Source organism: Solea senegalensis, linkage group LG4 (assembly GCF_019176455.1).
Source record: "Solea senegalensis isolate Sse05_10M linkage group LG4, IFAPA_SoseM_1, whole genome shotgun sequence".
In the NCBI taxonomy this organism is placed as follows: Eukaryota; Metazoa; Chordata; class Actinopteri; order Pleuronectiformes; family Soleidae; genus Solea; species Solea senegalensis.
The window spans coordinates 17,348,552-17,364,690 of record NC_058024.1 but is presented as its reverse complement, the minus strand read 5'-3'; the positions used below and the strand labels follow the sequence as shown (position 1 = coordinate 17,364,690).

Genomic DNA, 16,139 nt, shown 5'->3' with positions numbered 1-16,139 from the left:
CAAAGCATTTCTTGTTTCTCTGTGACAATGAGCAAAAAGGCCATTTTATTTAGATGTGGATGATCAGCCATCCCATTCAGGGTTTGCGTCCCTACACATCAAAGAGGAGAGGAGCAGCCAACCATGGCAGAAATGACAGATGGTTAAAAGCCTCGTCTCTCTGCTGCCCTTTCATCCTTTCATTTCCCTCCCTTCTGTCTTTCTCCATCATTTTTTTTTACCTTCATTCCTTGTCTCGTTGGTATTCTTTCTCCTTGCATGCACTTTCTGCACACTCCCTCATTCTGTGTGTCTGCTTTGCAGTACATGTATGAGGGTGTGAAGATCAGTGACCTGGCAGTGGACCTCTCCATTGTATGGAACGGCAATTTCATCATCGACAATCCCGAGAAGATTAAAGGTAACTCTGCAATCTATCACTGCCAGACCCAAGAAGTGTAAAGCACTCAATCCTGGGGGATAGGTGGGCCACTGAGAGCACTTCAAGGCTCCCAAATGGCCTTGAGAGAAAGTTCTCAATAGTAGGGAGTGTTATCAAATAGTACCCAATCACCTGTGATCCCAGAGACATGAACGGTAAATCTTCATATTTGCTTAGTTTCGCTCCTATGGCTATGACCTCTTCATCATGCAAGAAAAAGTGTCTGTCAGTTGTTGTTATTGGTTTTGCACTAAATACATCCCTGTTCTGATGGATAGAGACATACATTTTAATGCAGTGGGCCTTGTCATTACTGACTGCATACGGGCATAAATAAAGTCTACTTACGAGAGGATGCAAGAGACAGACTTTAAAGAAGGCTTTATTGGATTACTTTGGCATCTTCTCTTCTTAATACATGAAAGAGGGATTTACATGAATGCTTCTTTGATTCAGTGTGTCAATTTGAATTTTTGTTATAGCCAGTCCCCAGTTACCTTTACAATCTATTCATAGTGATATATTAATTGTGATATTAATGTTTGCATGAATAAAAAGTGACCAGATGTCCTCTGGGTTATCTTAAAGTGCATCTGTACAAGTGCAGTGCTCAGCGGGACAGCTGTGGCATGTGCCTGCGGGCAGACAGGAAGTTCCAGTGCGGCTGGTGCAGCGGCGAGGGTCGGTGCACCATGAAGCAGCACTGTCCTCCCATCTCCCCCTATGCGAGTCGCTGGCTGGACCTGTCCGTCAGGAATGTCAAGTGCACCAACCCACGCATTACTGAGGTTTGTTGTTTATTTGGGATGTTGCCCAAATGTCTGCCACTTAGTTAGTCATGGCGGATAATGGGTTTCTGGGTAATTATACGCATTTCTCAGCCGTCGTCATCATTCCCTTGAAACAGAGCTACAAGTGCTCTTAAGAAACTAAACGTTTAGTTTATCTTCTTCAACCACATTTCGGAAGATAACACTTTTTTTCATTGTTCACTACTGAAGCCACTTTTTCAAAAGTCTCCACACGGTGAGCTTGACCTGCATGCATCTTGTCCAAACAATTAATGTCACCCCCAAAACTCACTCAAATCACCAAAACACCTTATACAAATCTCAAAATGAACTCACTCCATCATACAGTGACAACAAGTCTCAGTCAGAATGCAAATGTGGTCGCTCATAATGCACCGATTTAAGCATCACATAAAGTCATTTACATGTGCAGAATAAAAGTAGATAGAGTTAAAGAAATATATTATCAGCCAGCACTCGGTCCTGAATTTGCCAGTGTTATCACATTGTTGCAATTACCGAGTCAACAGTGGCAAATTCCTGCACAACTGAAAATGTACTGCCTCAGGTCCTGAACTGAATGAGAACTCATGACATATCGTTCATTTGTTGTGAAACTTTGTTTCCCCGAGTTTAAATGAACTAGGTTGTTCATTTCACACTGTTCTCCATGATGCCATCTCCACCACACTGATGTTTGCTAATCCTATTAAAAAGCTGTGTTACATTTGTTTTTTTTCATTTGCTAACAAGCACGACTAAAGCTGCGTTTTCTAAACTCTTCACTCAATCTGTATTACTAATGCACGTATGAGCTTAACAGTTCATCTCACATCCGCAACATCAGCAACAAAACACCAACACTCTTAGCACACCAAACTACAAAATACTAACAACCGAGACCATTACATAAAGTACATTTTATGTTTAAGGTTTAAGAGCTTTCTTTAAGATAAATCAGTATTTTATCAAGATCTTTGCGCTTGTATTTTGTAACAAGAATGAATCAGCACTGCAGCAATAAACATTCATTCTTTATCTATCTTTTCATAGTGATATACGGCACTATGAAACAGTAAACAGTACAATCACAGAAATATAATGTTTAACCAAAAAAAGAAACAAGGTAGAATGAAAATTAAAACCTGCTAAACAACTGTGCTTGTGAGGTGACATAGGAAGGAAAGAGGGCAATGGTACAGGAAGTGAGCCAAAAGTTGACAGCAGCTTTAAGAATTGTTGGGCTTCATCAAATGTTTGGATGAAACGGTTTCTTTAAAAGTACATTTGGAATTGCATTCACCTTTGGCTTCTGCAGGACCACATGCATATATGACTGAAATGTTCAGCTCTTCACTGGTGACTAAAGGCTTTAAATAGAAGCTGTTTATCTTTCTGGTACCCTGAAAATCTGTGTTGGATGGGAATTCATGAACGTCGACAAACAAAGATTTTGTCCGTGGCCACTTCTTAGTGTCTGTTTACGTGAAAGCGCCTCGTGTTTTTTTCCCCCCAGTACTGAATACCTTAAAAAGTGTTTGAGAGCTAAATGAATTCAGTCTGTCTCGAGTAGTGATGGATCTTTTATGTCACAAACTCCTGTTCATTCTCCTGAATGAGGCACAGTGGGTCAGGAACAGAAATGCAAGGCTCTCCCACTTCAAAGAGCCGTGAGTCTTTGATGTCCCTGTCACATTATTAGTGTTTCTGAAGGAGCTGCAGCCGACTGAGTGTGGTTCTGCCATTGCTCCTGTTCTGCTCTGCAGGTCCAATACTTTCTTGCTGGGGTGGTTAACTTTGCACCAGAGAAACGTGTGAATAGGTTTCCTTTGACTTTTGTTATTCATTACAATACTCATTTACATTTGTTTTGAATCGCAGGATTTCTAGGCTGTCTGAATGAACCCAATTTAATGAGAGTTACATATTTCTCATGCACACATACATTCAAGGTGAAGGTACAATGTAAATGTGCTCCACATCCACACTAATAGATTTGCATTTTAAAAACATCAATGCAAAAGCTGAGTGGATCTTATCAGTTGAAGCATAACGGTTCAGCAGGACAACATAACAATTAACCCGTGTTGCTAACCCTTACTTTGAGTCAAAGTCCCACCTCATTGTATGAGTAAGGTTTTTTTTCTTTCTGTCAGCACTGTACCCATTTTCTACCACTAAGAAACCGACTGCAGAGTAGACCGCTTCCTTTTTCCAACAGCTTGCTCGATTCCTAGTTTTACCAATCACACGCACCAATTGGTCGCATGCAGGAAAAACATCCACGAGGAGAGCAAAAAAAAACGGAACACATTGACAGAAATGTCTTTTTGGCTTTTAACTTGACTGCATTCACATGTAGCGATAGCTGTTCACAGAGATTAACCAACGTGTAGCCTGAGAAAAATTTGATTGTAAATATCACCTCTTAAATCAATTCTCTTGTGTGATGCGGTGAGTCAGACAGGAGTAACAGACTTGCCTGGATATGCAGTATGTCTTTACTGGAAACCAACAAATACAGGGCCATTGGCCTCAAAGGTTAATTCGTCAGCAGATGATGGCGGATAGACTTCAAGATTGCACTCTCAAAGGCAAATGGACTTTCAATTTGAAAATCTAATACAAAGTGCCTTTGTTAGTGCAGGAGAGAATGTTTTACAATTTTAAGATATTCATTACTAGACTCTAAGACTTCAACCCACAACTGTATTTGTCTTGGGCGAGAAATTCATGTAGAAGACCAGTGAAACTGTAAGTAATTAAATTATTCTGGAGCTGAACACTCCAGAAAACTCTTAAGATACTGCTGCCTCTGACCAACGTCCCCCGTCCATCATAAATTAACATAAATTTCAATGTCACTGCAGGTTTTAAAGGATTCAATTTGTAGATACCATTAAGTAGCTGGGGTCATGTAGGTATTTTATTCATAAGGCTGTGCACTGACAAACTGAATTTCCTTTTTTATGTAGGTGAGTCCAGTGGCAGGTCCTTTGGAGGGGGGTACTCTGGTCACCATCCAGGGCCTGAACCTTGGCCTGTCCTTCTCTGAGCTGGAGGGTAACGTGGAGGTTGCAGGAGTGCAGTGTACCCCACAGGAGGACGGATATATCACTGCAGAACAGTAAGAGACTCCTCTTCTGCTCAGATATTTATGAATTCATACTGTACGTACTGTAAATATGCAAATGCACAAACACAGAATATAAAAAAAAAATAAACACATGCAATCTCTCCATTTTGATCACGGACATGATCACAGTCTGTGACTAAGCCTGAGCCCAGTGACGCCTCATCAGGTGGTAGACACATGTGGGGGGCTTTTCTATTTTCTATTTTTCTATCTATACAGGCAGAGCCATTGCAATAGACGGTCTTTGTGTTAGTGCCATTATGAGGCTGTCGGCACAGCTGTAATTGAAGTGCGCTGTGTGTTGCTGACTGGAGGACAATCGGATAGCCATGTGTTTCTCACAGGCATGTAACGCGAATGTGCTTAGGCGACAGGGTCTTTATTTATGTCGTTGTAAAATAGAAAAGGGAAAAAAAAAAAAAAAGAATATGCCAGCAGAAAATTGGAGAACTCTGGTGATGTATGAATGGAAGGACTGGGCAGGGACGATTCATTGGGCGCTCTTATGGTATTGGAGAACCGTTCCTTGCACAGAGCAAGACCATTCATTTGGCACATGCACACAGTGCTTTAAAACATGGCATTACAGCTGTTACAGCCATTAACTTCAACATGGGGTCAGTTACTATAATGACTTATTCATGACTCACTTTATCTTATTGACCTGACAGGCAATACTGATTTATTGAAGAAACCCCTGTGTTGTCATGGAAACCGGAGGTAATGGTGGGTGGCAATCTTGCTGGAGATGAGGAGGGGTGTAGTTTATCATTTGAGTTATATTGCTGTTATAGGTTTCCCATTAGGAAGAAAGATGGCCCTCTGAATTGACCCACAACTTCTATGAAAGTCTGCTTCAATCACACCAGCCAGCAGAAGCCATCTTCCCCCAATGTGTTTCATAACAAATGTGATTGACTGCAGCGATTCTGTTGTGTGTGTCCCTGGTTGGTGTTATTGGTTGTATGCTATATGATCTACAGCATGGCTGTGTTTTTATGCAACCATATTCATGTGTCTATGTCTTGTGTCTCAACAGAATTGTGTGCGAGATGGCCGCAGCTCCTAAAGGAAGCACACCGGGTCCAGCAAAGCTCTGTGTTGGCGAATGCAGACCAGAACTCCGCGCACAGTCGTCCCAGTTCTACTTCTTTGTGGTAATTTTGACAGTGAAACACATTTATCTGGTTAAACTGTTTGGAAACATGAAGTGCCTGCAGTGAATTAGATTATGGGTGTGATTGCAGGTAAAAACCAAACGACTATTTTGATCTATTTTTACCACAGCAATCATCACCTGTAGACAGGAGCGAAAATCCCTTTTCGTTGTTGAGGGGGACAATGAACAGTAGCATTTCAGAGCGACATAAAAATGCTGTGTTGTCCGGCACTTTCTCCCTTACTCTCCTTTGAAAAGTTAAATTTATATTTTATTAAATGTTATTTGTCCATATCCTAACTGTGTAAAGTTGTTGTACATGTTCAACCGAGCAATACCAAGAATGGGTAGGGTATTCAATGATACACACTATATGACCTTTCTCACCATGACCACTGCTCAAATCAAATCTCCACTACATTGGCTTTACAAGAACTAATAGCTCAAAATAAGTTCTAAAAAAAAAACTTCAATAATCAAACTGCACCAATCTATTCTTCTTTATTTTAATCTGATCAAAAAAGCGACAAAATAATCAATTCATATCAATCTTTAAATGATTTAAATGATCCAATGTAAGTTCATGAAATAGTAGTGGATCTTTTACTACATGCTGTTTCCTGTATCCTCAGCATAAATCTTGCAAGACCATCATTGTCAGTGACGGTGCAGATTACTTTGACATCAGTGGTGTAAGACCATGCCATCACATTGCTGCTTTTCAGATGCTTTGGTGTTGCGATTTTTGTTGTTTAGTTTGCGTTTGCCCTCCATTGTCATCTTAAATCTTGTCTCAATTCTTCTAATTCAAACTGAGAAAAAAAGGCATGGATTAAGGCCAAGCTTCACCCCTTACCTTGACGACAAGTTGGTAATTAGTCTTAACAGTTTGATGCACTTCTAGGCTGTATATTTTGAAGTTCAACCAGTATTTAAGGTTCAAGTTTTAATCATCACCTACTACTGTTTTGTTTTTATTTCCACAGGTCCCATCAATGTTGGCGCTGACCCCAGCCAGAGGACCTGAATCTGGGGGCACCAAAGTCACCATTGTTGGAGAGAATCTGGGTGCTGGCAGCACTGTAAATGTCTTCTTCGGTAATCAGACCTGTGAGCTGTACAGGTGAGACAGACATAATGCTTAAATGTTCAAGCGCACATTCTTTACGGCTTTAGATTCACAGACACTAAAGTGAGACTGCCTTCACTCAACATTAAAGATTCACGCTTCTCCAATAGCTATGAAACACAGTGAGAAATTGCTCTATTTAAAGAAGCACACTGTAGTTAAAATTAAGTGACTGTGATAAATGTTTTAATTATGATTTGTGGCGAGGCGACGAAGCCACACTGTGCTAGGTATTGTTCATATTTATAGATATCTATTTTAAGTTTAAAATGCCTCAAATGGTAGGAGTCAGGAGGGTGAGGCAAAGAAGTCATTAGCTCAAGCACCCTCTACTAATTACTGTGTCCCAATTCTAATGTGTCTGTAACGAGGATGAGACAGGACAGGTTATAATGAATCCTCTCTCCTCATGGTAATGCGAATGGCTCATAACTGCATGGAGTGAGATTTGCCATTGCACCACAGACAGTGACATACAAAAGCATGAATAATTCCCTCTTTTGATACTGCCACCAGGAGGACCATGTCAGAAATCGTGTGCTTCTCTGCACCAGCAGTGACAGGAGCGGGGTTGGTGCAGGTCAGTTTGAGAGTCGACAGAGCCAAAGTTCCTGGGAGTTTGGTCTTTGAGTACATAGAAGACCCCACAGTCCAGCGCATTGAACCCCTATGGAGCATTATCAGGTAACATTATGGGTCTCAAGTGTGTCCATGTTGCCTCAGGATCATTCATGACTAAGCAGGTATTTATGGAAGCATCACATCCCAACCATTCTAGAGTCGCATACAGGTTAAAAAGGGTCAAGAGGAAGGGAACTGGGCTTGTAACAGGAAGGTTGCCGCCGGTTCAAATCCCAGGACAGGTCAAGGGCTGGGATGTCACTGAGCAAGGCTGGGTTAAATGCAGAGGTCAAATTCACTATCACTAATTTGTGTGTGTGCAAAAATAACTTCTTTTTCTTAATAAAAAACACGTATTGTGCATAAGATGCAAATCTGTATTTCTCTGAAGTATATTGTCATAGTCATAATGTTGTGTTGCTGTGTGTCTGGTCCACATTAGTACGCAGCCAGTCAATCTGTAAACTAGCCAGTATGTCAGGAACTAAGGAGTGGCCAGTTATAACAAGGTTATGAAATAATATCTAGTCTTTGGTGACAAAAAAAAAGACTCAACTTTGCTGCGTGAACATCTTTTTCACAGTTGAGTTGTGTGTTAAATGTTCCCCTAAATAAATGATGAAATGTAATGTGGGGTGGGTAGCCAGCACTACGTCTCTACAGACATCAGACACCCTGGCCCTCAGCCTAGTACCAGGAGCAGCTTTGTGGAGCTCGGCCCTACAAGCTTAGGTAGCCTTTGAAGTGCGAGAAGGACTGGCACTCTGTCAGTCTCAGTGGACTGGACTTTTTTGAAATTCGCTACTTTTTCTCCTTTGTCTCACCTTCTCTACTTATCTCTCCACTTCACCACACTCTGGTTCACTCTTCTGTTTGTTTCTAATCTCAAGGTGCTGCACAGGTTATGCAAAGATTAGAGCATGTTGTTTATTTTAATCAAATCCGGCAAAGATATGTAAACAAGCAGCACCTGTATTCATGCAACGCATCCACAGTCCTGGATGAATATAAAACAGCAGCCAGCTGGTTCACCGTTTGATCTGGCTCGTCTGTCCCATAACAAAGAGCAAGCGAGAGAGCGACCATCCCAGCTTTGTCTACTCAAACCCTACATTAATGAGATTCTCGCCAAAATACTGGTGTCAAGACTGACCTATGAGTGGTCATCTCTCTAGTTAAACTACAATGAAAAGGCTGTTTTTGTTCATACAGCGAGTCAGCGATCAGTATATCAACTTGTGAAATAACGATTTCTCTCTTTGAACCACAGTGGACACACCACCCTGACAGTGACTGGGACTAACCTGGACGTGGTGCAGGAACCGCGTGTCAGAGTCAAATATGACGGCCATGAATCTGTCAATGTGAGTGAGACAATATATGACACTCAACATTTAGGGACGTTGCTAACTCAAGCTGGTAGAAAATGGCCCAGTAAATCAGCTGATGATTTGCTGTGGGAGTAACAAGGTAGCGGTCAATTTGCTACTTTTTATTTTTCATTTTTTTAATGGAGCCCAAAAGCATTTTATTGTTTAACAAAAGGTACACATGATAACTCATGATACTTGTTTTAAACCCTTTATAATTTTGAGTGTCAGTATTGTAAAACCGGTCACACGGTTGGTGTAGTGGTTAGCACACAGACCTGGGTTCGAGCCCCGGTCGGAACAAGGGTCTTTCTGCATGAAGTTTGCATGTTCTCCCCATGTGTGCATGGGTTTTCTCCAGGTTTTCTGGCTTCCTCCCACAAAAACATGCAATATAGGGAATAAGGTAAATTGACCAAAGGTGTGAGAGTGAATGGTTGTTTGCCTCTATATGTGGCCCCGCGATGGACTGGCGAACTGTCACCCTATGTTAGCTGAGATTGGCACAGCATCCCCCACGACCCTCATGTGGAGGATAAAGTGGTAGAAAATGGATGGATGGAATATTAAAATCAGCCCTACCGGTGTCTGCAATGTTTTAAACCTCAACATCACAATCTGTTTTGAAAATGTTATTGGTGCTGCGACTGTAAAAACGAAGCCAAACATTAACAGAAAGGTTGGAAAGAGGTGCATTATACATTGATTAATTACATAATGAGATATAAAAAAAACATTGGCATGAAAAACAAAGACTTGGAACATGATATATGGTGCTGATTCTATTTTCCTCAGCTCCTTAGGCACATCACTTCAATGTGATTGATTGTTCCAAAGTGTTGAGGCCCCATTGGCAAAAGTCCAGTCATCGTTAGCCCCAAATTTTCCCACTTTTGGACCAGTCAGAGAATGACCTATTGGTGTAAGACTGCAAAAAAATGGTAAAAGTTTTTGTTTCAACCTTGTAAGAGCTCAAAATAAAAACTTTAAAAGTCAGATGACTCATAAAATAGACTTTATAGAGTACAGGCTGAGGTCAAGATAAAGTTAAATATGATTTGAAAGTGATAATAATCTATTTGAGCCATTTGATATGAAAATAGATGCTAGTCTAAAGGTCCAGGTGGAGGCCTCTCAAAGAAAAATAGGACAGGCGATATTAACTTCAAATGTGTTAAAAAAAATATCATTTTTTTTGTAGATAATGCTGTGTTTGAGAGGCATGCCCTCAGCTAGATAAATAGTGTTAATGATGCCAGCCAAAATATAAGCCTGTTAATTAAGAATGCTACTGGAAAACTGAGATTTAAAGGGATTAAAGATGAACTTTCACCCAAATCATCTGCTAAAAGAGGGTCACTGGTAAATTTAATGAGGGCACTCTTGTTATCTCACTTGTCTGGAAAACATAACTGGATCTCCTTAAAAAATGTTTTCAATCACAAAAGCAGTTAATTGACTTGAAACAACCTTCTGTGAAAGCTCAGATAAAGAAGTGAAGCTTAGAAATGTTCCCAAAATTGAAGAACTATATATGGGAGCAGCATAACTATACAGAGATTGAAAACCTGCTGTTGGGTATAGTTGTTGGTTATTATAATATTATTATTATAACAGACATATGACACCTGTAAGAAATGACCTATGTCTGGTCTGGGATTAAAAAAGATATTTTCAAAATAGCTTTCCCTGATTTCCCAAAAATTAGGTCAAAAACATGTACATACAGGACAAAACCCCTATCTCTGAGTGGGAGGATGAAAATATGGAAATATTAAAATCTGTAGAATAAGACGTTTCATAATAATTACATAATCACTTTATTTGCTCTGTTACTAATGCATTTGGGAGAAAACGTATGAAATGGTAAATTCCGCAAATAAAACAGTATACACCATGAAAGGTTTCCACAGTAGGCTCATGTGTTACGTGGTTGTGGGTATTTTATGAACAGACACACTTGATGTATTCCTCTCCAGGTGTGCAAAGTGCTGAACACGACCACTATCAGCTGCTTCGCTCCCTCGCTCAAGGCCGAGCACACCGCAGACCAGGAGACGATCAAACACGTGGACGAGATTGGCTTCGTCTTCAACAATGTCCAAGCTCTGCTCACGTACAACAACACAAGCTTTGTCTACTACCCCAACCCCTACCTGGAGCCCCTGAGTCTGTCTGGTGTTCTGGAGCAAAAACCTGGAGCTCCCATCATACTTAAGGTACAGTATGTCAGAGGAAATATGACCTGAAGCTGCCATTGTGTTATGTATTCTTTTTTATTTCCCTTCAGATAGATGGAGATAGAGGGAATCATTTCCAGCCACTAACTGTTTGACTATGCTGTGCATAAAATAAAGTATTTGTCACTTTTGTTTCATCCCAGTTATCCCACAGAAACAAATTTGCCAGGGTTCTTGAATGCATCTCATTAACTGCTCCTGTCAGCTCAACACCTTGCATTTATTTTGCTTTCTCTCATGCGCTGGGGTTACAATACCATTTTTCAAAAAAGCCAATCCCTATTTTTCATTACTCATTACATATTAATCTTCACATTCATGCAGTGGGTGCTTATTATGTACACATGTGCCACAGCAAGAAATTGATACTTTAGTTCATTTTGTCATAAAGAGCTCATTTAATATTGGTTTGTATCTTAAAAGAACCAACTGATTTCCTGCTAAATATGAATTAGTGCAGAACGCACCATAAAAACTTGCTGCTCCCCTTTTCTCTGAAGGTCGATTACAGTAATTATAGTTATGGCTCAAATGGCAAAATCCCTCCTGCTAATAGTATAATCAGCATAACTCACTCATAAATAAATTTATCAAAAATAATCCAAAATAATTTGGGACCAAGTCACACAGGGGTTAAAAACGAACTTAATTTTGCTTGAGAAGCAGCTCTGACCTGTTTTATTTTTAGAATTACACAGACTTCAGACAGCTAAAGTAACGTTCCTACAGTCTGAAGAGGATTGATCTGACATCTACATTTGCTTGTTAGTATCTCAATGTAGTCCTCTCCATCCTGTGTGCTGGCTCGGTATAGGTGGCCCACCAGAAATCCAAGCCATATATAGAGATCGAGTTCCCCAAATGAATTAATTTTGTGAATATTATCATTTTATGTCATAGTATAATATTTTTCTTACCTTTTTATGTAATATTAAAAGACACAGATGACGATTCTTGGCACACTATAAAAAAGACAATGTATAACGATTTAATATGTAATCGCTTCCTACATGCAACTACAGTTTCTGTTCTCGTTAACCATGTTACAGGGACGGAACCTGGTGCCATCAGCATCTGGTGGAGCCAGGCTGAATTACACAGTGTTGATTGGGGGCACACCTTGTTCTCTCACCGTGTCTGACACACAGTTACTCTGTGAACCACCAAACCTCACCGGGCAGCACAAAGTCCTGGTCAGTGTGAAGCCTTTTCTTCCTATTTGGTGGTTTTCTGCCTGTCTGTGCATTTGATTCACCGTCTGCAGGGATGTGGGTCATTGTCTGTCAGTAGGTCAGCGTTTGTCTGTACGTCACTGTGTTTGTGGGTCACTGACTGGCTTTCAGTTAGCCACAGTCTGTCTGTCATTGTCTGTCACTCATGGTCTAGTAGGTTCCCAATTACAGCACATTGCCTCACAGAATTATTCACAGCCACTCTTGCAAATAATGAGAAAAGAGCTGTAAAATAAAACAAAAGCTGGTGTGCCTGGAACTGGAGCAGCTCAGGGACGTCATCCAGACTGTATGTCCTTGTAGCTGCCAGTTAAGATCTTTAACAATATCGTTTTTTTAAATATTTTCAATGTTTTGAAAGTTTTCTTCCACATTATTATCCAGGTCCAAGTCGGAGGACTCCACATCTCCCCAGGAGAAGTTCACATCCGGTCCGACAGCCTGCTCACCCTCCCTGTCATCCTCAGCATCACAGCTGGAGGAGGGCTGCTCCTCATCATAGTCATCATAGTCTTACTGGCCTACAGGCGAAAGTCACAGGAGAACGATCTGACTTTGAAACGCCTGCAGATGCAGATGGACAATCTGGAGTCGCGAGTGGCTTTGGAATGCAAGGAGGGTGAGTGAGACTATTAGTAATGTTTTTAAGGAAATACTTTACGGTAAAAGAATTGTGATTTTGTTGTGATAAACTGGAAGGAAATATATATATATATATATATATAAAAAAATCTTTGTTCCAACATTTAAGGCTCTCCTCTTTTCATGTGCAGCCTTTGCAGAACTGCAGACAGACATCAATGAGTTAACCAGTGATCTAGACAGAGCTGGCATCCCCTACCTGGACTATCGAACTTATGCCATGAGGGTTCTCTTCCCTGGCATCGACGATCACCCTGTGCTCAGAGAGTTGGAGGTGAGGGATCGCTGAAGCACAGCTGCACTCCTTGAGTCCAGTTTCAACCATTTTATCTGACATCTTGATCTTCAGGCTCCATGTGTCCTCCAAAACTAAATTGATTTTGGCTTTTTGACGAGTGCTGTCAAACTGCTGTCAAACGGAGCAGTGTGAGCAAATGTCAATGTGCTCGATCTAGTTTGACATCTGTTTGTTAATGGTGTCCTCACCAGCCAAGGTCAGTGAGCAGGGTTTTTGCAGCTCCCCTCTCGCCTTAGTCTTTCAACAGACTCAAACTTTTCTAACACTTGACTACGTCATTTGACAAGTAAAACTTTTCCAAGATTTTCAACATGCCATTTGTCTATGCCTCTGCTGTGCCCACTTATTTTAATTACATCTGCCAAAGAGATATTTTTTTGGTGCCGTTTGTTTGCTAGTGTGTCTGTCTGTCTGAATTTTAGCTGGAGTATGCATGAATTTCAATTTCAAGAAAAAATGCAGGGACTTGAGATGTTATTGAGCTCAAGTCACTTATAAAAAGATCTGACTAACCTTTTTATCAAACTAACAGGACCTTCATATGTTACATTTCTGCTGCTGGGAGAAGCCTGCAGGAAACTGGTGATTCATGTGTGACATCCACCCTGACAGTGTTTTTCCTGTTGTCTACAACTGCTTTTTCTATTGCTGTTTTCTTTTGTTTTTCAAATCGTTTTTTTTTTTGTGTGCATTTATGTTGTCTGTTACTCTATCTAACGAGTGTGCATCTGTGTTTGCGGCATGATCCATTCAGGTGCCCGGGAGCGGACAAGCAAATGTGGAGAAGGCTTTGAAGCAGTTTGCTCAGCTGCTAAATAATAAGGTTTTCCTGCTGACTTTCATCCGGACACTGGAGCTGCAGCGCTCTTTCTCCATGCGCGACCGTGGCTATGTCGCCTCGCTCATCATGACTGCTCTGCAGGGACGGCTGGAATATGCTACCGACATCCTCAAACACCTGCTTTCCGACCTTATCGAACGCAATCTGGAGAGCAAGAACCATCCCAAACTACTACTCCGCAGGTTTGTTATGACTGAAAAATGTGATTATTCATTCATTAATTTTCAGCTCAGTTATGCTTTAAAAGAAGAAATACATTTTCCGTACTGCTGTTAGCTAACTTTACTTTTGACTAACTCCCTAGACCCATGTCTAGCTCAGTTATAGGAAAATAAAACCATTGAACGTATATTTAAATGTAGCTTCACTGTAGCTTTAAGCATGTTAAATTAAAGTATTACAAATGAATCTTTTAAGTTTTGATGGGAAATCGCACATCCAACCACACAAAGTTTGTCATCACTGGCCAGGTGACATGTTGGGAAATGCAGCAAAGATTTTTGGTTCAAACACGGCCTTGTGAATTGTCCAAAATATTAACTATTTATTTTAACTGTAGGGGTCTCCTTGTCACAAATTGGGTCAGGTCTGCTAAACGCTACTTATCGTTTGGCATAAATAACTCCTTTGTTTTTTTCCAGCCCAGATGCACCAATTTTGATGGATGAATAACTAGGCCAGCGACAGAAAGCCCACCTCTGTTCAGCTTTGTTTTGTGCAGTGGCATGAAACAGCCGTTACGAGACTGAGAAACAGGGTGCCTGAGCAGACAGGTGAAGGACAGGAGCAGTAAAAGTGACAGAGCCTGGGAGAGACTACTTGAGGAAGAGAAACTAATGGGGTAGAGTGAGTGCAGCGGCGGCAGGGCTGTTGTCAGTCTGACTTATCTTCTGTGTGCCACTCATGAATGATTCAGCTGTAGCTCACATTTCTTTACCCGTCACCTCTCATCTCCTCCCTTCTCTCGCCTCTTTCCTCCACCTCTGGTTATCTGCTGATTGTTTTCCCACTTCTTAGGCTAGCCTCGTGAATGTTTTAAGAGGCTTTTTATTTGGAAAACCAGGACTCTCAATCTGAAGCACACTAATTCAGTATAAGGACATGATAATAGAGTCAATATAGCCCAAAGTTGTTACATGCTATTTCTGCAAAAAATACCAAAACACTCAGAAAATGTAATGGGATGCTGTTGACAGTGGAGTCAGTAGAGGTTTAGGTTGGAAGCAAGGACGTAAAAGTAGGGTCAGAGAGACAGAGTGTTAGAGGTGACCTCATTTCTGCAGATTAAAAGATGCTTACGGTAAATTCAGTTTGACATCGATAACGTTACATGATTTTAGTTAAATCTCCCTGTCTGGACACATATTAATGTTCTTATTAAGTGCATTCACAGGAAAAAAAAAAAGACCGAGTGGGAGTGGACCTTTGAGTCGTGACCTAAACATGATGCACCTAATTACAAGAGTTTATATCAGATCCCATGTGAAATCTCCACGTCATGTTTTTTAGCTTCTCCAATAATGAAGAATCATTACTCCAGAGTACTCCAGCTCACTCTCTTGCTGACAAATCAGTGTGTGATTTGTTCTTGTCTTGCAGAACGGAGTCGGTGGCGGAGAAGATGCTGACAAATTGGTTTGCCTTCTTGCTCCACAAATTTCTCAAGGTAAAACAACAAACTTCCTCTCTCTTTAACGCTACAGGTGAAATACACTGACGATTCTAATGGTTTTGAAATGGATTGCTGTGTATATCTTTGTTTGTTCTTATTTATACATGTTTTATAGACATTGTGAAAGGATAATGGTGACCTGTCAGTTGGACATATCTTTAGCTTTGCATTCTAAAGAAGAGAAAGCTCCATTTCATTAGGGTTTTATGCGTCACACTTTAGTTCCTGCGTTATAATATATAATACAGATTTTCTCCCTTTCTTCCTTCCACTTCTTTCCTCTCCCCCACCTTTCACTATAATCACGGGCTTCCCTTCCAAAACAAAGGAGTGTGCCGGAGAGCCTCTCTTCATGCTGTTCTGTGCCATCAAACAGCAAATGGAGAAGGGACCGATAGACTCCATCACTGGAGAAGCACGTTATTCTCTCAGTGAGGACAAGCTCATCCGACAGCAGATTGAATACAAGACACTGGTGAGTAATAAAAGAAATAAGGTCCAAACATTTGTTCGTTTTCAGTTTTGAACATTTCTTGCCAAAGAGTAAAAAAAAACAAAAAAAAGGGAAAAAATGGGAGAAAAAAGGA

At 40.7% G+C, this 16,139-nt stretch overlaps 1 protein-coding gene across 1 annotated transcript in view; it reads left to right on the top strand.

The window, feature by feature from the left end:
* Positions 1–16,139, top strand: part of LOC122768126 (plexin-A2-like) — a 71,454-nt gene that overhangs the window by 43,485 nt on the left and 11,830 nt on the right. The window contains exons 11-24 of the mRNA XM_044023879.1: positions 304–400; positions 1,010–1,209; positions 4,188–4,339; positions 5,388–5,505; positions 6,494–6,630; positions 7,153–7,320; positions 8,528–8,621; positions 10,607–10,846; positions 11,917–12,060; positions 12,484–12,718; positions 12,873–13,015; positions 13,794–14,062; positions 15,480–15,546; positions 15,881–16,027. Of these exons, the coding sequence (XP_043879814.1) occupies positions 304–400; positions 1,010–1,209; positions 4,188–4,339; positions 5,388–5,505; positions 6,494–6,630; positions 7,153–7,320; positions 8,528–8,621; positions 10,607–10,846; positions 11,917–12,060; positions 12,484–12,718; positions 12,873–13,015; positions 13,794–14,062; positions 15,480–15,546; positions 15,881–16,027 (2,211 nt within the window). The remainder of the gene's footprint in view (positions 1–303; positions 401–1,009; positions 1,210–4,187; positions 4,340–5,387; positions 5,506–6,493; positions 6,631–7,152; positions 7,321–8,527; positions 8,622–10,606; positions 10,847–11,916; positions 12,061–12,483; positions 12,719–12,872; positions 13,016–13,793; positions 14,063–15,479; positions 15,547–15,880; positions 16,028–16,139) is intronic.